General features: G+C 33.6%; 1 protein-coding gene and 1 long non-coding RNA gene across 7 annotated transcripts; one reads left to right on the top strand and one right to left on the bottom strand.

The window, feature by feature from the left end:
• The first annotated feature begins 450 nt into the window (after positions 1–450).
• pigeon (gamma-secretase activating protein pigeon) lies at positions 451–24,380 on the top strand. Of its 6 annotated transcripts, none has more exons than XM_022082254.2 (17): positions 451–598; positions 4,230–4,375; positions 5,471–5,540; positions 7,121–7,360; positions 7,993–8,042; positions 9,672–9,881; positions 10,937–11,101; positions 12,150–12,321; positions 13,422–13,735; positions 15,608–15,784; positions 16,140–16,280; positions 16,912–17,091; positions 17,883–18,067; positions 18,161–18,375; positions 18,535–18,843; positions 19,106–19,177; positions 19,265–24,380. In XM_022082254.2, the coding sequence occupies exons 1-17, from the start codon at positions 535–537 to the stop codon at positions 19,336–19,338; spliced, it is 2,784 nt and encodes a 927-aa protein (XP_021937946.1). In that variant the 5' UTR covers positions 451–534; the 3' UTR covers positions 19,339–24,380. The 6 variants fall into 6 exon arrangements, with proteins under 6 accessions (XP_021937946.1, XP_021937945.1, XP_021937948.1 ...); XM_022082253.2 differs by having other exon boundaries at positions 454–598; positions 16,068–16,280; XM_022082256.2 differs by having other exon boundaries at positions 464–598; positions 16,068–16,280; positions 18,625–18,843.
• On the bottom strand, positions 8,128–12,153 carry LOC147872261 (uncharacterized). Its single transcript, XR_015537638.1, has 2 exons — positions 11,905–12,153; positions 8,128–11,123 (listed from the first exon to the last, which is right to left on the bottom strand). It is a non-coding gene; the product is annotated as an uncharacterized LOC147872261 (long non-coding RNA).
• Positions 24,381–25,406: the final 1,026 nt, after the last annotated feature.

The following is a 25,406-nucleotide window of genomic DNA, read 5'->3' as shown; positions in this document are numbered from 1 at the left end:
TATAATAAAATCAGCTTTCCATATGTTATTCTAATCTTGTAGTTTTTTAAACCTTATGAAACTACAGTTAATATAATTAAATGAGCACAGTTCCTCCTATACCCTATGAATTTATAAGCAAAATATATATTCATTCTGATGTGATAATCTTCGTACGAATTTCACATTTAATCACACGTGATATTTTGCGTCGACTTCTCCTAATAGTTATAGAAATGAATTTAAACCTCAGAAACACGAGAGAGAACATTTGTATTGAATGTCATAACATAAGATGCAATGTCATAGCTAACCTTAAAATATAGATTGTAAAAATATTGCGCGAAATAGTGTTCATATAGACTAGTCAAAAGAGTATCAATAACAAGTTTTAGAACAAACATTTAATAGCATTTCCAACATTTTAACTAAAGATAAAGTCATTATAGCAAAATAACCATTCGTATCTTAGTTGTTTAATTTACTGTATTGGTGTTCGTAGAGCCCTTCCTTAAAACGTACTGAAACCCTGTAAATGACCTTTGTTATAAAGATATGGTCACACTAGACAATCTTGGAAAGAAATTGTACGGGGTTTTACAATCCCAGTCGCACAAAGGTAACGATTTAGAATTTAAATACAATGTTACTGAATCATGCAATACGGGAGTTATTTTATACTTTATTAGAGAAGGCAGACCAGTGATGTAAATATTGTCAAGGACACGTTATGATACTATCTAGGATGTTTCTGTTAAGGTATCTTTGAGATCATGACCAAAAATAAAATCCCTCTATTTATTAATTGAATGAATGATCCAGCCCGTAGCTAGTCGCTATACTCACTGAGCTATCCCAGCTCTATTATTGGTTATAGGGGATTACAAATTATCAGATAAGGTAGCCAACAATACCAAGTTAGTAAATATTAACTGGTTCAGATGTTGAAACAGGGGAGCAGTATGTTGATCACAAATACATACTGAAGAAAGGAAAGGATAAAAAGGATTTTACCATATTTTTGTCAATTATATGTAAACTTTAGTGTTTAGAATTGAGATTCTTAACCTTTTCCATACTTTGGGCCACATTCACCCCTTGATATTGATTCAGATTATAGTTTTATAAATCAGGACACTGTGTTGAAATGCCATTGTAGTGTATTAAAGAAAATGTTACTAAATCATGCCTTTTATTGCAGACTAGTTCACATGTCACTCAGTAATTTTCTTTAACAAAATGGTCATTATTGAGATACTTGAAAGTGGTTTTGCTACAATAATTTTTCAGTCTCAGATTTAATTCATCATCTTGTGATTTGATTGCATCCCTTCACGTGTTGATCAGTAATTAGTTAAGGCCCTGCCAGGTACTGATAATTTTAACATATGTTTTATGATATCAAATAACTATTTTTCTTCACATACGTTAATACAGTATTATAAAAATTGTACATGGGCCACACAAAACACACAGATGGGTAGTATGCAGACCACAGGTTGTGAATCCCTGATTTATAACCAATGTAGTTTCATATTTCCATTATTTTGTTGCTTTGAATAAAAATCAAGTTAATTCTTTACAACCAACTGAATTGAATCTCTGGGTACAGTTGTGAATGGACCATCAAATTTATTGGATTATGTACAGTTGATCTTAACCTTAATCAGTGTAATGAATTTATTTATTTATTATTTAACAATGTTTTTTTAGTACCTCAGACTACATTTCATCAAATGAGATGATGATAGTAAATGATGAATTGGAAAGGATGTTAATGGAAGCAGTCATGGACTGATTTAAGATACTATTCTGGCATTTGCCTGGTGGGACTGAGGAAAATCACAAAAACCCATTCAGAGTAGCTGGTCTCTAGGCTGATATTTGAACCCAGGACCTCCCAAATATGAAGGTGTGTTAACCATTTGGCCATGACATTCAGTTAATCAGCCTAATGCACCCTGATAGGGAGGATGAATCATTCCTTGTATCCTGTTAATAACAGACACAGTGCATATGAGCTTTCAAACCAGGGACTACAATATGCTAAGATCAAAGAATTTATGTAAGATGAAAAAGGTTAGTATGTGTATTGGTAAAAAAGGATCAGACTTTTCCATTTGAATTTAGGCAAACATAAATTGTAAGATAAAAAGTCAACAATTTAAAATCTCAAAAATACCAATATGAAAAATCCTGTTTGTTCCTAAAAGGCCTCCTATTGGTGAATAAAGCAAATGCTTATTTTAGTTAGGGGAATCCCTTCTATATAATCAGCAGAAGAGGATATTGTGGCAAACTCTCTAGATCAGCGTTTCTCAACCTATGATGCGTGTATGACTAGTGGTACGCAAACTAAGTAAGAAAATCAAAAGATAATATTAACATAAATAAGTTTTCCTTGAAAGCATTTGGTTACTGGTATTTTAATATATTAAATTAGTGGTATGCCAGCAAAAAAGGGTGAGAACCTCTGCTGTTTTAATAGAATGCTATTTCTTGTCTCACAAACATGCCAAGTTTAACAGATTCTTAATATAATTTTAGCACTTGTTTTAAACCTTTTATTTCCATTTCTGTGCTCATTTTATGACCTGATTTTACTGGTGGTGAAGGTCCATACAAAACAATTCAGACACTGAAGACATAAATTATCCATGTACAATGCACATAATATAACAGACAGCAAGATTACAAGAATTACATAATTTCAGTGTGTTCAAAATAAACTGTGAAAATTAATAAGACATAAAGGAAACTGTCTTTAGGGAACTAGTTGTGCCATTGAATGTAGTTAGATTTCTCAGACTGGTATATCTGATAATATGACTTTATTTTATTTTTTAGATTGTTTAAAATCAATTGTATCTCTCTTTAAGTGAAACACTTTATCATGCAAAGTATTATGTGCAGGAAAGAATTTTCCACAAAAAAAGATAAAAAAATTGGTGACATATCACATTCTCATGGTAATGAGTATGAAGATATCTGTCTTCATGATGCTACATATCAGAAGAAAGTCATCCTCAGAACAAAATATCTCATTTAGTTATTAAAATATTGTATTTCTGTAGTTTCAAAGAAAATTGTTACTGCAGCAAGACATTGTTTTCTCATGTCATTGTGTTTCAGTAAAGGGTTTGATAAGGGGGTGATGTAATAGCATATGAATCTCATTATTTAAACTCTATAAAACATGTAAAGATAATATAGCTACATGACCTGTGTGGCCTGTGCAAATGGACATGGTTTCAGTTATGCCTTCTTTCCATGAAGTCCAGTTGATTCAAATCGAAAACCATTGGATGGATTTGTGCTGTTCTGCATGACCTGAAAATCATACCTTTGAATATGCTACATTATGTGATCACAAAATGATGGATAAAGAAAGTTATGAGGTGCTGCAATGTGGTGGCCAAGTATGAACTATCAAGCAAGGCACATTGCAAAGAATGCATGAGGATACTATGTGTATTATGGTATGGAATACACTGTGTAGGATTACTCATTGCTCTGATGATGGCGGCAGCATGGAACTCTGAAACGTCGGTAAATTTCTACCAGACTACATGGCGCAACAATCCAGAAGACAGCCATCTTCATGGAATACACTGTCTGAGCTTTTTAGTAATGTAATTGGATCAGTTGTAGTACTGAGAGGGGAGGACATTGCTAAAATGTATATTTGTTCTGTAAGATTTTAAGTTTTCACAGTGGTGAGTATGAAGATTTCTGCCTTCTGGGTTGTTGAGCTGTGTAGTCTGGTCGATGTTAACCAACGTTTCAGAGGTCATACTGCCTCCGTCATCAGGGCGATGAATATTCATTAACATCGACCAGACTACACAGTGCAACAACCCAGAAGACAGAAATCTTCTATATTTGTTCTATTTATTAATGGTTGATTGTATTGGGAATAACAACATTTATTGCTTGTTTGAAAACTCTTATAAATAAGGGTTCATAGAGAAGGTTACAAGAAATAAAATATTCTTTCTCACAAGATTTGAAAAAGTTTAAGCAGACTGACTTCTGTTTTTAAACATTAAATGAATGTAAAACTGAAACTGCACTTATATTGTTTGGGAAAATGAAGTCAAATTTTTTTCAGAGTATCTAAGTATGATGTTCCTAGTTATGAGTATGTGAGATCATATAAAAACATTATTGAAAAAGGTACCTGCTGTGTCTGTGGATGTGGTGTATTTTCATCTAAGCACTGAGATCCACTGCTTTATGGCAATTTTCAGGTGAAGGGAAGGAATGGAAACTACTTGGACAAGAACAAGACGGAAGCCTCTTGGTCAGTTGGTTGACAGAATTTGATGTTGATGAAGGTGTGTCAAAACTGCAAAGCTCTATTGGACTTTATCATCAAAAGAACAATATCCTGAAGGTATTTAAGTGTAAACAAAGTTTTTCATCGAATCAATCATGTTTTTTTTCTACTAAACTTAAACTGGACTATTGTTTAAATTTTCTAACAATATTTTAAATTATGAGAAAAGATGCACTGAAAATATATATCATACAAATTTTAAAACAGATGTGTCCAATACCAAACCTGTGGCTATGACGAGGTAGAGAAGGAATTCGTACTGACTTTTGGTGGGGAAACTTATTGGAAGACCAAAAATGTTATGAGATAACTATCCCAGGACCATATCCAATTGTGGCTGTGGTATTAGCAGTGTTGAATCTTCATGCTCTGTTATCATGCTGTTAGTTAATTACTGTATATATTAATCAGGTGGCCTAGATACTTGTATCTGATCATTTTAATTTCAAGAGAGGTTTTGGTGTGACTGAAAAGCACCTGGTACTGTCAAGTTCCCTTGCTGTAATAAGTGCTTCTCATTTTGTGTTCTTTTTAGCACCTTATCAGGTATTTCTCTGAATATTTAAAGTAGAAGAACTGAATGGGTACAGTTACATCCAATGTTTACCAAAACGTCAGGTATGGTTAAACAAGTAACATGGCTCAAACACAAGAACCATGTCTGTTTTACTTGAACATTTATTAAAGTAATGTTCAGAAACATGAAATACACAAGTGAAAAGGAAAACAGAAAGTGTACTCACAAAAGTGTGACTAGTCTGGTGGTTTCTTATGAAGATAATAGTTTATTATGTACTGCTTTATATTTCACCATTATCCCATACCCAACAGAACTGAGGCACTTTCATTATGTTCATGTTACTATTTTATGTCTTCTTATAGTGATGTAGCAATCACTTATTAGTTTCAGGTAATAGTGTAATAGGAACCTGTATGATAGAACCATTGCATGATTTTGCATGTGCTTATCCAACATCCCTTCATTGTAATTTGTAGTTTATATGTTATAAATATTTATCCTTTGACTCTAACTTTCTTTACATAACCAGCCATTAATGTTTCAAACCCTTGTACTTCAATTGTACATATTACTTTAATTAATTAGTGTTCATGTTTTCATTTCAATTAACCACAATTTTGCCCTAATTTCAGGTATTATGTACATTTAACAAATATGTTAACACCATCCAAGCTTCTATAAACCATAGTCACACTTTACTAGGTAAGTTTATGCATTAAAATTACTTGCAGTAGAAACTTTGTTTCATTCTGTCTCCAAGATAACTCCAAATTTATTGGAAATTTGCAGAAATTTGCCTAATAATTTCATCACATTTGTGATATAAAACTTCATATTGGCTACAACTAATTACATCCATCTGACATAACGCAAGATGAACCGACCTTCCTCAGCTTAATGAGGGTTCATATGCCAAATATTTACTTTAAAATAGAATCCACCCTCATATGTTATCCATTGTCTTCCTCATACTCATTTCATAGACTTTTGTTGTTTTCTAAAATATATTATTCTGTACAACATCCCAAGTGGGTAATTCCAGTAGCTGCAGTTATCAGATTACTAATTTTGCAGACTAGAAAAACTCAACCTGTTCATAAATGTATTTGTAGTGTGACATGTTTACTCTGTTATTACCTCTATATTTTCAATTTATGAATGCTGTCTTGAAGCACAAATTCACGCTTATTGACAAGACTTCAAATACCAGCAAGTTGTCTGTAGAAAAAGTGGAGACAGAACAGATTATTGATGTAGAAATGGTGGGTTTGGTTCCATAAAAAGTCACTTCTGTCATATGGAAGTTGTGGAAGAAGTGTTCCAAAATTGCAAGGTTTCTTTCAGAATTTGTAAATATAATTAATTTTAATCATTATCATACCTGGATTATATTGAGGTATTCAATTAATAAAGTACAATTCAGCATGGTACAAAATGTATTTGAGACATACACTTCACATACTCTGTCTATATTCGACAATTGATTTGGGCAATTTCCCAAGAAGAGCTTCGTCGAGTATTTTGAAACATGTTAACGAGATGTGAAGCTTGCCTGCAAGCACAAGGAAGTCACTTTGAACATCTTTTATGATTTAAGGTTAAGAACAATTAATGTAATAACATGCATTAGTGACGAGAAATATTCGTAGCTCGCTGTTACTAGCGGTACTGAAACTGATTCGCCGGTCACCCACCGGAAGAACGCGCACAACTCCCGCCCACATCAACAGAGCTCCAGCCGACCACGCAATGCAAGCACAACCGCAACCTCATAAATTGTAGATCCTGTATATGTATGTATGGACCTGTTTCATTTTCCATCTAACCAATTCAATTGTATGTAGGATTTGAGGTTTTCACAGCGGTGAGTCTGAAGATTGCCGTCTCCTGGGTTATTGCGCCGTGTAGTCTGGTAGATTTCCACCAACTTTTCAGAGGTCATACTGCCTCCGTCATCAGGGTGATGACAGAGGCAGTATGACATTGCGTTGGTGGAAATCTTCCAGACTACACGGTGCAATAACCCAGAAGACGGCATTCTTCAAATAAATTTTATATTAAGTTAATTGTTGAAAAGAAAGTTATAACTGTTCTAAATGGAATACAATCTTCTTGGGCGACAAGCCATGTCTAAATGGAATTATAGTCCAACTTTTCAAGACACACTCTGTCTCCATCATCAGGGAATGTTGTGGCATGGCTTGTCACCCAAGAAGATGATTTTATTGCATTTAGTCACCACAAAAGCTTCAAGTCTTATATGATATCTGTTCTATTCATAGGTTTTGTAACAAAAGAGAAAGTCTGCCCATCTCCAAATGAAAAAACAGACAAAGGAATGTCAGATGTATTTTCCTTGGATGTGTATAAAGTTTTCTCATTGGATATAAGATTGCCAGAGGAACAGAGGAAACCAAAAGATTTTGGACTTGTGAGATCCCAGCAGATTATGATTCAGTTCTTGTATAGAAAGAAAGAACATGTTGCCACTGAAAAGTTCCTCTTATTTGTACATCAAGAATGTAAGATAATATTATTGACTTCTCATTTCTGATTAACTGCAGGAACTTTAATAATTTCATTTTGTTGATATTCATTGGCACACAAAATGTGTAGATAAACCTAAAATAGGTCACAAATTTTAAAGGCAAGATAAAGAAGGGGATTTACTGGTATGTTGCTGTTTTTAATTTGTAATGGAAATTACCCAACAAAAGTTACATTAAATATACTGTATTGATTACCAACAACTTTTTCCACTTTATAATTTTATACAGCAATCGTTTTGGTATTGCAGACATGAGGGGATGTAAGAAATGCTACATTCAGGTGACTTCTAGTAGCATGACTTTGAAACTGAGTATCAAGCAGTATTATTATTGATTGATAAGTTATTGGAATGATACACTTAGAAATATAATTGGTTAGTAAGATTCTTTTGCCTATAAGAAGCATAGCTAAAACTAACTGCCTTTATCAGCAGTGATTTACAGCTTAGTCACTAGCTGGGTCTTGCTCCTGCACTTCTTCACTTATGTAAGTCAACCCAATCTCACTGCATTTCCTAACTTTCATGTTAACAGCAACTCTCTCTGAAGTTATAGCAATGTTCCTGCAGTATACATACATTTTCATCTTTATGTTTTACTTTCAGCTATCTCACTGAATCAGGTTCATCTGAAAGAGGATGGAAGTTATGAGATGGTATGTTTAGTCTTGTTTTAATTCAACCTTTAGTACTCAGTGTTATACTGATTACAATGGTAAAGAACAGAATTTTTAGCACAAATTGTACTAAGAATTATATTTATTGCATAATAAACAAAATGATACAGATCCTTTCATTCACTCTTCCTTCAAGAATTTGTGATATACAGGTAGCCCTCGATTTGCGCCGATTCAGAATAAAGCCGATTTTGAAACCAGCAAGCCAAAAAGTGAAAAAAATACTTATTTATAACGTTTTACAATGTATCTTATACTAAATCGTAATTCTTACATCGCTGATTTTGAATAAAAATTATAAATACAGTCATCTCTGCAATTACATATGTTTCGTTAACGTGAATTTGATGGATCGGTAAAAGCTGTTTGTGAAATAAAAACTTTTGCATATGCGAGTTTGCTCTTATGCAATTTCATTCCTGGTGCTTTAAACTTCCAAAGGACTAATTTAATCTCTACGGAGGGGATATTTTTACTACGCGATTTTCTATGGGTCAGCGTCTTACATGAATGCAGCTATCCCATAACAGCAGAGATGACTGTACACATCAATCACATGAAAGAATTGCAGTCAATCACGGGGACCAACGAATCGCCGATTGTAGGTATATAAAATATATTTTTTAAATTCCCTTTATTTTATTTCCGTTATTTCAGAGCTTTAAATGTAATGCTATTATATTACTCGTCAATGTTTGGGTGCTGGAAACGCATTGATCTACATTATAAAACGGTTTCAATTTACACTGATTCCGTTTGCGCCGGTTCATCCAGGAACGCATCCCCAGCATAAGTCGAGGGCTACCTGTATATATATATTGTATTCAGGTTTGTGCAAACTCTTATTGTTTGAATGATTTGGTGAAGTTTAAATGGTTCTAAAACTACCTAACTTGAACAAGAAAGTTTTGACAACTTATTTAGAATACAAAACATTTAAAGGGGACATTAAGGACTCCAACACCCAATATTCCAGTAACAAAATTGAAACTCTGTTAGAAGAAAAGCCAGGATTATGATTAGAGAACTTGCTTCATGAGTCATTAAACTTTTATTTTCACTGGTATATTTTTATAGTTTTTTATAGCTCAAAAATGGGCATAACAACAAAATTCAGTTTATAAACAAATAAATTTTTTTTATCACTTTCAAATTATGTATTGTCATTGTTGGTGTTCCGAGTTGTGATGCTGTGTGGGATTGTAGGTAGATACAAACATTTTGGAGAAACATGCTCTCTCCATCATTAGGGCATCAGAACCCATGCACATCACTGCTGTAGGAACCTCAAATCTCGCATAAATTTTATATTTATATATTCCCCCTCCTTATTTTATCTGTTTGCACACACTAATATAATAGAAGCTGAAAATACTTGATTTGTAAGAATTTAATTAAATCTACATTCTGTGATGTAGTGTAATATGAGATGGGTGAAACTGGATACTGTGACTTTTGTCTGCAATAAATTGTTGTTATATTATATTCTTTGAAGTTAACAATGCTTATTGGTTTTTGTTTGTTATAAATAAAATATTTTGCTCTTACTAAGAAAATAATCCACAGTTAGCCAAATGGCAAACTGTCATATTAATGATTTTATTTCAGGATTTATTTGGTTGCTTGAACACTGAGTCAATGGTTCGATCATTTTCATGGGCACAGTGGGATTCCATAAATCAGTCTCTGTATTATATTCATTACCGTAAACCTCAGCTTATTGTTGAGGGTGAAGAACCAGAGGAAGGGAGAGAAGAAGAACTGAATCCAACTTTATCTTGCCTTCAGTTTCACGATGATATGCCGCATGAGACTGTGGTATGACACAAGTAACTATGGACACAGATATAGTTTTGCTTTATATAATACATTTATGGATCATAGAATATGTTTTTGATAATAAATTTGAATGTACATTAAAGTAAACTATGTTTAGGAGCAGGAAAGTCGAAAATGTTTTAATGTTCAACATTGCTCTCATGTTGTGAGGTATTAACCCTTTGCATTCACCCTGATATTAAAACATGAATCTAACTGTGAAACAACCGTGTGTTTCTTATATATGACTTGATGCTCTCATGATGACTGAACTTTAATAAATTCCTCTAAGGCAACAAGCAACATCAGTTATGGACAGAAGCCCAACATTTTAGAGAACTTCTCTACCTTAATCATCAGGGGAATGATGTGATGATTGACTGCTATATGTTTATGTACATAGTTGATGCTTCCTCCCCATACAACCATTAGCAAATCGGGGGATAGCAGCAAATTCTTTTGATATTATTTAGTCACTATCCCCCATTTGCCAACAGTCATTAGGCATTAATTGTGTAGAAATATCTTATAGCAGTCAACCATCACATCATTTCCCCCACGATGGAGACAGAGAAGGTCTCTGAAACATTGGGCTTGTGTTCGGAACTGATGCGGCTTGTTGCCCAAGAGAATTATATTAGATATGTTTCTTATATTGATAGGCCTATTTGCCAAATCATAGTATTGTAATTAATTAAAATATAAATCTAATTAATTTTGAAGCATACATGTCTTATATAGGTAGGCCTATTTATCATCATATTTTTACATTACAAAGTGAGATTTCTTCATATTCATTGTTGAATTTTTGGATCTCTTTCCGCGTTATGTAGGCATTTTTATGAAGGATAGACTATTCTCACCTCTAGAGAGGAAAGTGACAGAATAGAAATATATTCTAAAAGTGTGTTTTGGTACAATACATTGAAAGTTTATAAAAATAATTCATGTTATTTTTCTCTTTTTATAAGGGTATTGCATTATTTCATAATTTAAAGGCAGGAGTCACTGTTCCAGTATTGATCTTCTTATTTTTTTTGCCTACTTACTTTCAGCTCAATATACCATTAAATCTACCACAGCTTTCAAAAAAATCACTGCCATGTGGTGGATATGAGGATGACCCTATTCCTCTTCGAGTACATGATTGCTCACTTGATCTTCAGGTGGTGTGTGATCCCAAAGGTCTTGTCTGCATCTGCCATCATTACTTGTACCAGGTAAAGTGAATATCCACTCACACTGTAATTATGAATTCCATCAGGAAGAAAGCTTTAATACCTCAAAATACATTTCATTGAAAGAACAGCTTTATAAATTAATTTTAAATGGGGATGATGTGAAGACACGACTGCTTAATGTAAAGACTTTTTATCACTTTCTGTTATTTGTTGAGAAGCTAAAAAGTGGTCATATCTGTGATTACTAGCAGCACACCATGTAGGTGTACAAAATACATGAATGTTTCTTAATCTCAGCTCTAGAAATGAATGATTACACTTTTGATGCTCTTCCTCATGGAGAAGAGGATGTAAGGCTGATTCATTCTGTACTAGAGCCACTGTGGATATTTTAGTAAAGGGAAAAGTAATAATACCTCTGATAGTAATCAAAATATGCATCCAGTCCATAGCCAGCCAGTTAACACAAGATAGGAATGTTTTTGTGTTCAGCATTAAGCACAGCAGCTGCCATGACTGTACTGACAGTTCTGAAAACATGTCTTATTTTCAGTTTTCATTGTCAATTGTAAGCACAGATTACTTTCCTAAGTGGTGCACACTGAATACTGTATGGTGGTTTGTTTATGTAATAGCTGTAAGGAAGTGGCTTTAGCGGCTTCAGAGTTAATACATGGTTCTCAAAAGATAGAAGTTATCCTGTGGCAGGATAATATATTGTTGAATTAGCTTGTCAGTGACTGAAAGAAATACTTGTGAGAAGTAAGGATTATGTTTGAAGTTCATGCTTTTGGAATAAACTGTTTTGAACTATGTTTAAATTGGCTTTGCTTTTGACTTACCTCATATTTACTGTTGTAATTCACACATGCTTTTACACAGGTTTTATATAGAAAACTGTGGGTACTGAATAAAGTCACCTTTCTTCAAAAATTGCATTAAAAATTATTTTTGAAGAATATATTAAAGTAATGTTATAGTTCTTAGTGTAAATAATAAAAAATTGAATTAAATAAAAGAAATTCACAACCATTAATTAGACACAAAGGTGAATTAATTAATTTTGCTTCATAATACACTATTTCAGCCTGTGAAGCCACCAATGACTGAGGCACGGAATTTGGAAGAATTGTCCACTACAGTTCATTTTGCATATTCTGTGACACTGCTTCATCATGGCTGTGTAATTCACTGTGTTGTACCTGGAATTCTATGGTCACAGGCTAGAGCAATGAAGCCAACCTTTGCATTGTATGGAGGTAAATAAAGATTTATAAAGTCAGTCACATGTTCATCACACTAGCAAGTAAATCTCTCCAGTGGAATACATATCTGCTAAACCAGACTTCATATGTTTACCATTTGCTTACACACAGTGTATTAACACAGTACATCCAAGCATTATCACTCTGTACATAACTAAACATGCTGAGACATCATTAACTTTGTTAACCTGTGACCTTTCAGCATACTGTGACATTTCAGACTTTTATATACAGAATGTTGGAAGCTTGTGCCATATATAATAAATAGTCATAACTACTTCTGACTCATGTAATCAATAATAATAGAATTATAGCTAATAGAATTTTTCAGAATAAAAATGCAAGCTGTTCTAGTAACAAAGATGGCTTCTTGTAAAAGGCATACAGAACAAAACTTTCTCATTTATGTAATTTTTGTGTTGAAGAGTGATACTATACAATAAAGTTATAAACTAGAAAATTTCATTGTAATATTACTGCAAAAGTTTTATGCCTCATTATTCTAAGCAATTGTCCAGTATGCAGCATTAAACACTCTCTTATCTAGACCAGTAATGATTGGGTTAAATAGAGAAGTGTTATATGGGGAATGCAAGTATCTTAGTGGATTAATTAATGGTTGCAGAGTGGATTCATATAGACTTCATACACTGTTTCCAAATTTTGTTTACCTTGTGCTCACTAATGCAGAACTCCATTTTAACTTCCATAAATTAGGCAAGTCATAGGCACAGGCATGGGATATTACCATTATCAATTAATATTTCCACCAGAATAAATTTCCTTATAACAAGGACCTCTCTGTCCCCCATAATTCCTGCAACTATGTCCACTCTCAATAATCTATTTTATGTATATTCCCTCACTTGGTTTTTCCATCTGGTCCTTAGTCTTCTCGTAGGTCATTTATTTGACATATTCATTTCTGGCACTTGTAAAGAAATGGTACTATTGTCTATGTCCATACCACTATATCCATAATTCACTAACACTTCTTGAACCAATTCAACTTGCAAACCTTCACTAATATTCTGGTTTTGGATTTTAACCTTTCTTGTTCTTTGTTAAATATATACAAACTCTCTTCTTCACAGATCAGCATATGATAGTATATGCACCAGGCCTGTTTACACACCTTCTTGATATTGGACTGGCTCATGAACCATGCTGCCATATACTTATGAGCTGCACTTTGCCAGGCATTCCATCATATACTTCACATCTTGTGCCACTGCTACAGTATGGCAACACTGTTACAGTAGACCTACCAACTTTGGACTTGATACCACTCACAGTGACTACTGGACACCTTGTAGAAACTTTTAAATGTGATCACTCTTTAGAAAACCAGCTTGCAATACTACACTATTTCTTAGTTCACCAAGGAGATTTGGAAACTGTAACAGAGGTAATATAATGATGGCCATCCTCTCTCTCTCTCTTTGGGGCGGTGTCATGTCAGTAGTTAATTCATAGGAAAATAGGTTGTGAAGATGGGAGGTGCATGGAATTTGATCAGGACAGTGTATATTGACAGGTTTTTTACTGGCGGTATTGAACCATAAGTTTTACCAGTGTTAGGTCAGTATTTAATTGTATCATGAATACCTAACAAATTTCTATAAAAGACAAGAGAAAATGATATGTGTTGTTTTCATGTAATTTGGTGAGAAGCATTACATTCCACTGATATTTATATTGAAAATTTATGCTTAAGGATTAAATTGTTATAATTAAAACTAGTGAAAAGTAGGTAAAATCTTTTAAATTATACTGTTATGTATAATTTTAGTGGAAGCCCAGCCTGAATATATCACATTTCAAAACGCTAACTTGCTACATAATTTCCAAATTTGCCTACTCTTTACTCTCAATAAAATACATTTCTTAGTGGCTCATCACTTCATCCACAATATTATTGAAGTCAAATTTAATGAAGTGCATAATTGGTTGTATTTCAATCCCATATTATTTTTATGGATGAAGTACATACTGTAACCTTTAATCATTGTGAAATTTTGTGCCCTGAAGTGTCTAAGGTATGTACCTGCAACCAGTTTTATTTCTAACCAAATGCATCATTCCTTCTCATACTTTTTTGATACTCATAAATCCCCTATATTTTTAGTTCCTCCCCTTCTTGTTTGCAACAGAACACTTACAGCTGCACTAGCAATATTATATCATGACACACCTGTGTTTCATAACAACCATGCTAACACTTGTGTTGAGAATTTCTGACCCTTTACTTGCCATTATGTGACCTGTTAATCACTATCTTCTGGGTTGTGATGTCACATGAACTGGTAGATTGTTACCAACAATTTGGAGGAATGTGTTGCCTTCATCCTTAGCTCACTTCATGCTGAAGATGGATGCGATATGTTTCTCTATAACATTGACGTTCACCTACAAGACCACATGACATCACAACAGAGAAGATTGTGATTGATATCTTTATTACCATGGGAACATCAAGTTTTAGGTGTAATCTGTACTAAAGAGACACATCTTTCATACCCTTTTTTGGGAATGAGCTATCTTGACACAGGCTTTACATTGTTCTGTTCAGTTTCTTGAAGTGAATAGGACATAACCTTGAAACAGACTTTATTAAACTCCTTCATTCCATATCAACCCCACCCTATTCAGTATTCATGATTACTGTTATATCGTATTTGAAACTATATCCTTTTAGTCGACACAGTATAATTAAATAAGCAACAATTAAATCAGTCAGAATATTAAGATGTCAAAGATGTGCCCACATAAAATTTGACAAATGCTTCAACAGGTGCATTGCTTGTAATGCTCCTAGAAGTAGAGAAGCCACTGTGAACTCTCATTTAAATTATTGTGGCATTATGGTAGTACACAACTTAAGATAATTTGTCACATTATATTTTTCATCTTTCATGATTTAATACCATGTACATTGACTACATTACATTTCTTCTTTATTCTGTTCTAATCTTTCAAGACTTTCAAACCATTGAGCATACAGTTTTATCAATCTTGCTTCATATTTATTGTCTTTTTGCATCTTTACTAGATCAGTTATCTTGATTGAAGTTTTTGGTTATATTTCTTATGTATTGCAGACAAATGCTGGGATAGTATCTTGAAATAAGGTGCAAATATTTGTTTCCATTTCTTTCCTAAATCACATTTTAGAAATCATCAATGCTCTACAATTTCTGCAGAAACAGCATTGTTAAAAGACATAAGAAATTAATATTAATGTGCCTGATTTATGGCCCAGTTTGTCTACACATTCCAGTTGCTGATGTTTGTAGCAGAGCACCCTGTCAAACTGAGTGTTCCACAGTTGCTACAGGAAGTGATTATTGCTGGAGCCTTTGCTGCAGCACAGAGAAATCTCCCAGCTGATGCAATGTCACTTGTTGCCCTGCTGCCACTAAGTACCATCACTCATGTATTTGAGTTGGAAGTCAAAGTTAGTCTGCCATCTTTATATTATATTTATTTCTGATTTTCTTCCTGTACACATTTATTTAAAAAATATATAAAACTGTAAACAGTTATGTATATAAGGAATATAGAAATACAAAAACCAATATATCATTTTATTTCCCTTTGTCAATTCTCATTGGTATTCTTGTCTGTTTCTCTTAGACATGTAATTTTCATTCTTAGCAATCAGTTGGTAGGCATCTTAATTACTGACTTAAAAAAGTTCAGTTGCTCATAATGTTCTCCACCAAATATGTGCCCACTAGGTGAATCGCCAGAGTATGTCCCTTAATCAAGAAACATTATGGAATACTGAGATGATGTTGTTGTCACCACAGCAGAGGTTGGTTCCATATCGTGTAGATATGTGGACTAGGCTTTGGGATCAGCTGACGAGGAGGACAGGCAAGGAGCAGAGACCAAGATTCAGACCCAGTTTAGTGGCTGACAAACTCATGGTCTCTCTCGTATGTTACCAGGTACTGTGTTAATAAGATACGCTGACCACATTGTTTTTATGGTATTGCTATGAACTTAAATTTGCCTGTGTTTATTTCTTTGGTTTGTTTACCTAGTAATATGACTACTTTGTATCATTTTGTTTTTAATATTAAAGCTAAAGTTGTTATATTAATTATATTTTGTTGGAAAATATTTACAAAAACTGAATTAAATGATGATTTACAGATATTTTGATTGTAAACACATATTATAATATGTGTTTGATTCAGGTTTGTAAGCACCGGCAGATAATCCCATATATTTCATTAGTGAAAACCACTTATATATATATCTTCCCAATATTTACTTAAATGTGAGCTTCTGGTACATATCTAATCACAGTATGTTTCAAAGCATTACTGCTGATATATGGAAGAATTATTCATACCCTTTTACTCAAAGAGTCTTGGTGTTGTTCATAGCAAACATCACTGCAAAATGTAAATTACTTGTCTCACATAGTGCCCATAATCTTGAAACACAGAGTTCTAACTTCTCCCATGATTTGTGATACTTTATTATCTTGGTCTAAAGAACTATAAACACAAGAAAGCTGATCCTAGAAAGGACTGTAAAGTGCAGGGAAGTAACATAGCTTGGTTGTTACAGCCAGAGGCATTATCACGCTCCAGCACACCTCTTTCACCAGGAACAAGTTTGGTAGGCTCAGGTACACTGGCTGATCTGGCTGCGATTGCAGGAACACGGAAAGTTTCAGGAATGGATGTGTTGCCATTTTATGAGGTTGAAAGCTGTACAGCCAGCAAACAGGAGCATGTAATTTCTGTGGTAAGTTAAATATGGTGTGTGGAGCAGGACAAACAGGTAGTAAGAGTAAGGGTTTACAGGACCATGCTATAATACAGACATTAAGTTACCAGATTCTTACCATGTAGGCCTGGGTTTGCTTGCAGAGAAGTCTATATGGGATCTGTGGTGGCACTGGGACAGGTTTTTCTCCAAATCCTTCAGTTTACCTCTGTCAGTATTAGTGGCCACAAATCCACAGACATAGTCTCACTCCATCTTACCTGTAAAAAGAAAGGTTCACAAACATAAAAATAAAAAAATAATATTACCAATACAGTAATTCTGTTTCTTCACTGTGGATGAAGTATGTTATGAGATTTCAAACTTATGCTTGATTTTTATCCACTAATCCTGAAAAAGTGTACTAACATGTGAAACTAACCAGATGTGATTGTATTATAATGACTAGAGAAATTCAGAAAATTATGAGTTATTGCAGAAAGACTGAACATTGCAGGCATGTTAAATAGGTCCAAGGATGAGAACAAACCATTCCACAAATGGCATTCTGTTACTAATCAAAGGGATAGTGATACTTTGTACAACTAAAATAATGATGCCAGTAGCAATACAATCTTATGATGCATAGGAATAGAAAGTTCATAATGATGAGGACAAGTAAGATTTCACATTCTTACATTTTCTCACAGAGAAGCTCTTTCATGTTTATGGCTTAACTGTAATGAAATCAAATTTTAAACTCAAAATAATTTAGAATATGAACTGTACACACTTTCCTTGTATTAGAGTAAAGTATGTTGTTTTTTCAGAACCTGCGTGAGTTAAGCATGCATCTTCTAAAGAACAGCAGTAAGCAGTCACCAATGCATGTGCATGTAGTGGCCACTCGCTATGTAGCAGCTCAGTTGGAGATGTCCAAGCACTTATGTCAGCTGCTGTGTCAATGTGCTGCTGTTGATCCCCACCAGGAACAAGAGCGAGGATTTGCACTCGTGTGAGTTTGATTACAAATCTCTGTAATTCCATGTTCAATATAATATTCTGATTCGTATACATTAATATATATGCACTTATGTTTTCATGTTAGAGATCAACTAGATGAAGAAAGACGTTATGTTCTGTTCTCTCTCCTGGAACGTTATTACTTCGCTGTTGGCTTAATGGCATTTCCCTTGCCTCAAGGATTTACATCATTCTTCACATATCTGGGTTATCGAACGCTGTCTTTCTCCATGTTCTTGCAGTATCTCCAACGGAATGTATTTGAATTGCAGGTTGATGTAATGAAGATAATCATGGCAGGTAATATGCTGTCAGTTTAAAAAAAAATTCTGACAAACACAAAAAGAAAGAGAATGTTATGATAAATCAAACCCTCCTGATATTTGATGTAATAATGTAAATATGCAGATTGATATCTGTAGAAGTCTCATCTGGTATATGAATTTATTTTGTTTTTAGTATCTGAACTGCTGTGGATTCTTGTGTTGGTATGTATGATCATGTTCCTTTTATCTGACAATGTAAGTCACTTGGAATGGACTTCTACAGATACAGAAGACACACAGGAGGGTGTCAAAAAGAAACTTCGATTACTTTTGTTTCTGCCAAGATCCCGAGCCAAACGTTTACTCAATCAGTGGTCACATCCAGTAAGTCTGATGATCCGAGCTCGGGAGCATGCACTGAATATCTTATCAGGAGTAGAGGGTACTCAGGGAAGAGGACATCCAGCACACAAAGCAAAAACTGCACATGTCAGCACTAGAGGTAATATTTCAGATTTAACTGTGAACAAATTAATGTAAATATTTGATGTAAATGTGCAGACTAAAATAGAAACCACATAGCATAATTGTAAATTTTAGCTTGTGACTACATGTGATGGTTCCAGCATTTTATATTACATGTCAGTTTTTCAACAGGTTTCTTGATATATTCTTAAAAGACTATGTAAAACTTTATAACTCTGCTTCCTTCAGGAAGAACATTTAGACTAAAAACTGGCTGTTATGCTTCAATTATGTTTCAGGCCTTGCAGCATTTCCTTCTGCTGATAGACTGTCTCCTCTTGATACATTTCTTGATTTACTTACAGCAAAAGGTATGGAAATATCATCAATTAACTTATGAAATATTAATTTCCATTTTATTCATGTATTTAAATTATGTGTAATTATTTCACTTACAGCAAGTTTAGCTGAACTAGACTTTGGATTGTTGATTGAAGCCACAATTACATCCACCGATGAATTCTTGGGGTGAACTACAGTTATGACACTAGCAGTTATTCCCATTTTTAAAAATTTTATAATTGTATGTTTCACCTTATTTCATTGAATGTTGTGTGAAATCTGTTTTAATATAGTACAAACACAAATTGTACATTTAATTTAGTAATAATGTTCAAGGAATCTTGTTTCTTTCTGTGAAATCTAGTTGTATTGTTGGCTGTTTCAGTATTAATGTTGAGTATTCATATGCTGTATGTTTTAATCATATTTTCTAAAGAGTTATATTTTATCAGCTTCCTTAAAATGTATTTAATGGACATAAATATGAAGTAAAATGTGAATTCATGGAAAGAAATGATGGAATGAATGATAACCCCTTCTAACATACATTATATTTGAACTCTTGCACAGGAAAACGTTTGTGTGCCATAGAATATAACACCACCCTATTCGATATGAAAATTAAAGGATTATCAGTAGTATTTATTTCATATATAATATGCAGGACATTTATCCAATTTATTCATGAAATGGTACTTAAATATTTACATAAGTAGGATTTTTGCTCAAAGCCTGTATGAGAGAGTATGAACACAAAAAACTGCACACTGTTCAGCTGTAATCCTTCGTCACTACATATAACCATCAGATGAACAAAGTTTACCTCAGATTGGGTTTTATGTCAGTCGTGTAGCAAAACATAGGAAGGCGTTTCACTTAAACTGTTCTTTTGATGCAGATCTGAACTGTGTAGTTTACTATTCTAGATTAAACCCATGTAAAGACATGATACAAGTAACCAGAAATCTGGTTACATGAAGATCATTGAACAGAGCAGTGCAGAATGTACAGTCTTTGCAACTGCAAATGACCAAAAACTATTATGGGATAGGTCAAACAAAACATGGCTTGGGCAGTGCTGTCTTGTTTTTGCTCTTTGCTTCTACAAATAATCCTGTTTCCTGATTATGGAATGCTGTTTTTATTTGATATGTTTATCATGAGGATATGCTAGTACTGCATGTCACAGAACCATTCTGTGAAATGACATATTACTGAATATAGAGGAAGGTATAATACAAGCTGACAGACAAATTAATAAGCAAGTAGATGGTAAATTAATGAAAGGAGACTGGTGAACGAGCAGTCTGTGAAGGCCCCTGCCTTCACATACCCCCAGAAGATAATTGAGGTTTGTTAATTTGTGTGCCCGTTGTTGTCTGTAAATTAAAGCTTTAACATAGGGTGTATGTTTTTGGTCTGAACTTAATGAAGTCTCAGTAGCCCTCAAGAAATAATGGCAGTGTTGTTTACCATTGAAGAGGCAACCAGAAATTGATAACCTTCAATGAAAAGGATGAACTAGTCCTTGGGGTTTATTAAGTCTGAAAAAGTACTATGTATGTACATGTTTTTTTTAAACTAACATTAATCAAATTAATTAACATAAGATTTGCGTAACACCCCTTTCTTAACTGTAATGGTATTTGTACTATCAAGATTCACTTATAGTAAACTACATAGTCTACATGTAGCCTGTAAGATCAGTTTAAATGAGAAATTTGTGCACAGAGGCTGTTCTGGCTGATACTTAAGCTGTTTTTTTGTAGGTACATGGGAACAAATTTGTTTGCATAAAATAGACACAGTGTGTGAATTCTTTGTATTTCTCCTGACATTGTGCAGTGGGCACCTGAGAACCTGAGGATAGTTGTAACAGTCTAGTCCACGACTACTATACATACATCTTTTCTCCTGGCTATTGAGCAGGTGGGATTGGTATTTGCACTTCTTGCTTTCTGAAGCATATTGCAGTCTGTTTTGCATTCACTGTGTGTTATATGTCATTAAACTGTTACTATTATCTTATGGAAAATATAAGCTTGCAGTATGAAAATGATGACTTCTTGAAGCATGTAGCAACTACCAGTCCCAAATATGTTCTCATATTACCACTTAGCCTGTGAGCCAGGTCAAATAACAACACAACATAGAGGTTAGAAACCTTAACAAAATATAGGCTTTAATTTTATTGATGGTTGTAATGTGTAGACATACATTTGTTCTTTTTTATTGTGTTTGCAAGTAATATTATTTTTACACATAATGAATTGAATTTAGTCACTTACAAGTGGGGTTATCTGTAAAAAAGTGCCATTTATTTTTGTACTTTTTTATTTACTTTGGGGTACACTTCATGATGTGTACCCACTTTACTTCATGTGTTGCAAGGGGAAGATTGGCTCAATGCCTGTGAAATTATTTACAGCAAAAACTACAAGAAAATAAAGAAAACTAGGAGTTAAGTAGTATTCTTCCGGACACGTTTAATTTTTTATGTTAATCATCTGTGATTAATAATTCATTTTCTGAAATTTAAAGCATCATGCTTATCTTGTATTTCAAAATATATTTGTACTTCTTATATAACAAATCCATGAACAATAAGATTCACATATATAATAATAGTTTTGGATGGGATTCTAATCTAGTATAATGTGGATAAAAACTACTGACCCATGAATTTGCAGCTGTTTTAGTGTGACAAAATCAAAGAAACTAAGCCTTTATTCTGTTGAAATTTATAAACTATGGAAACATATCATTGAAAATGCAATATTAATGTGTCATATTTGAGTCATGAAACGTGGTATCAAAAATGAAACATCTTTCCAAACAAATTTTAGAAAGAGAAAAATTACTAGGGGTAAAATCTACTACTCATTTAGTCTGCACTTGTTTTGAGCCAAAAACCGATTATGTTCTTCACTATACATTTCAAAACTGATGGAAGGTATTTATCCTTTTAGTGTGATTTCTATCTTGCTCTTTGTTCAGAATTTAAATCTTCTGTTTATAAATGCCAATAAAGCTAAACAATTACATATATTTTAGTAATTTAAATTTACTGCTTACAGTAAGCACATAAATATTTTTGCTTCTTTATAACACACATGAGCTGCGATGGTCAATGTGCTAAATTCTTATTAGAGTTTTAAAGTATGAAATCAGGAACGATTCCAAGATTAATTTCCAAGAGAATCATCAGTATGTTGAGTTATCATCATTTTCTGAAGAAATTTCACCACAGATTTATACTAGTTAGTATATACAAAATTGTCTTTCATTCTAGGGTTGTATTTTTAACCTAAGTTCTTATATTGATTTAAACTTGGCAACTTGGACAGTTCATGTGCAATATAATTAATTTGTGATGATGTAGCTACCTTATACCAAATGGTTGGTCATGTTTTTCTTTTGCTAGTAGCATGATAAAAGTAGCATTCATGTTAAATTTACAGTATGATTTACTATTTCTGGTGGTTATGTCATTGAAGTGAGAAATTTTGAACAGAATTTAGACATGCCACCAAATAATTCTGTGGAGGACATCAATGAATTAATGTTATCATTGTCAAAATAAGTGTTACCATTATATGTATTATTTCAATTTTATTGAAAAGTGCACCAGAATGATATGCATTTTAGGAATGTTTGTATGCATGTGCATATACATATAATTTGCAGTTCCTTTACAAATGAACTCCAGCATGTGAACCTGTACTTCATTTTTACTGTTAACAAAAGATGGTTCAAGTTTTAATGTTGTGGATGCTCGTTATGAACTGTAACTGTTCATCAGTGTGTAAGTTAATAACAAAGCTCCATTTTCTGAATTTTCACATACAAATGAGACAGGAAACTGGACAGCATGCCAATATTCGTAATTTAAATAATTGTTGGTAATAAAAGCTAATGCTAATCACTGATAAAGGAGGTTTCTTTGGCTAATGTATTTGTAATGTTACTGCCATGATAGATTACCATTTTGTCCCTCCCCAGCACATTGATTAATACACAGGAAATGATTAGCATTCGAGATACTCCTCCATTTTTTGTTTCTAAATTGGTGTTACTGTACACTTGAAAAAGTATGATGTGGGTTTGAACTGCATAAGCTGAGTTTTATGTCCCATTAAAAATGTTTAACTGTAGGTACAACATCCCTGTCTGATTCAGATACAGGCAAAAGGTGTACTCAGAGTACATACAAGAACAGTTTCAATTTCACTGTATGCATTTCCTGGTGTAATTTTATCAGTATTTTTACTGTATTATGAAGCTAATTAGTTTTAATTTTTTAACGCTCTAAACACACAAGAAATGTGAAATGTTTTGAATATAAGTGGACTAGCGTCCCCTGTACTTCAGACACTGTAAAGAGAACAAAACTAAATCTTAGATCTCATCTTTTTTTATGAGCTTCTGAATTTGATGTATTTGCCTCAATGTTAATGTGACCCCAGCATTCACATCAGTTGTAAAAAATATTATCAGATAGTTTCTGAATACAATGAACATTTTTTGGAAATATGAACATAATATGCAGTAAATTCTGGGGGCTTCAGAGGTAAGAAATATGCATTATACTCTGGCAAATACAGTATAATGTTTACATGTTACAAATTGCTCGGTATTTAGTTTATGTGCAGGTTGACTACTTTGATATTACCAGATGTTGGTACTTTTGTTTTTTGCAAAAAAATTAAATTCTCTTCCAAATGTCAGTAACCATATATTACACTGTCTGATAATAATTAAAATATAAGATGATGTATATGTAATACTTTACAACTTGGTGTTTATAATGTTTGAAGGATTTTTAGAAAAATTCAGTGTAATGTACTTTACAGTCCATACTTCAGATGGCCATCTGTTATTGCACATTTCATAATATAATATTTCCAAGGCTGTACAGTCACTTTGGCAAGTTTTGTTTCAGTACACTGTAATTTGCCCAGGTCCAAAATGTTATTTGTTAGAATAAAATCAGTTTTATGCAAAGAATAAAGATTCGTCAGAGGGATAGAAAATTATAAGTAAAAAAATTCTGTGTTAAATTAGAAAAATTATGTTTTTTTTAACTCAGGGGCTAATGTAGCAAATCTAGTAATAATGTTTTTAAGTTCTCCCCAGAAATGTATAACAGACAGGTGGTCAACATAATCATACAATAAAGTGAGTAATGATAACACTTTATACTTATTTTAAATAAAGTGTATGTGGAATTAACTTTATTATATAAAAGCCACCCAGCCTCCTATCCAATGGGTACTGTGGTCCTTTCCCAGGGGTAAAGTGCAGCCGGGGTGAATTAATAATACACTTAACACGAAAGACGTTAAAATCAGCACAGCGTACAGTGTATTACAGCCTGTAAAATAAGTCACTCTGAACCGACCTAGTAGCGTTTAGTTTTCGTACTCCTAAGTGAGCAAAAATTTCCAAATTACAGAAGCATTCCGATTTACACTTAACCAATATTCAGTAAATCGATATGGCAGAAGCAATGTTCATAACCAAGCCAAGTGTTTGTACATCTTATTATTTCCTATACTTCATGTACCGATTTCTGTTTCAAGAAAGACGATATTGCAAGGTACATACTAAGCGGATAATTTACATATGGCTCAAAAATGTAACATCAACATTAAGGAATACAGGTATATTTTGGGGACCAATGATAGCAGCAACTGAACTATTACATAAATAACAGTTACCCCCAACTGCCCTTGTAATAATAGTTCATGTTCATTTAATCAAATGACAAGAACATCACTGAAAGTTTTGTACAAATGAATTGTACAATCACATTAAAACATTTTTCTCAGATTTTAATGGCCAAAACAAGTTCCACTTCATGACATTCCAGAGCTGGGGAGACAAGTGAAATAACATGTTCAAAATTTTACTCACCAACACATTCATGAGGCTTGAGAACTGCCAGGCCCACCATAATTCAATCTGACCAAATCTTACAGGTTTGGTTTCTACTTCTTCTTTATTACACCGTCTCCTTTACAGGAGTTTGGCAACATATTATGAACAGGATCCTTCCATCCTTTTCTCAGACTGGGACCTGTTCATATATGTTTTTTAGGCAGGTGGTACAGAAGTGGTTTGCCATTGCCTTCTTCTGTGTGTATGGAGTAATTGTTGGGATGTCACGAAGAAACCGGAGAAGCCCCGGAGGAAAACTCCGTATTGCCTAGACCACGGCCTTGCCCAACACAAGTTATAAATTTGGGCACCACCAGG

This window comes from Zootermopsis nevadensis, unplaced genomic scaffold (genome assembly GCF_977971745.1).
Source record: "Zootermopsis nevadensis isolate Lab colony 2312 unplaced genomic scaffold, Znev_1.0 Znev_ptg000029l, whole genome shotgun sequence".
NCBI classification, from domain to species: Eukaryota; Metazoa; Arthropoda; class Insecta; order Blattodea; family Termopsidae; genus Zootermopsis; species Zootermopsis nevadensis.
This window is presented reverse-complemented; position numbering and strand designations above follow the sequence as displayed.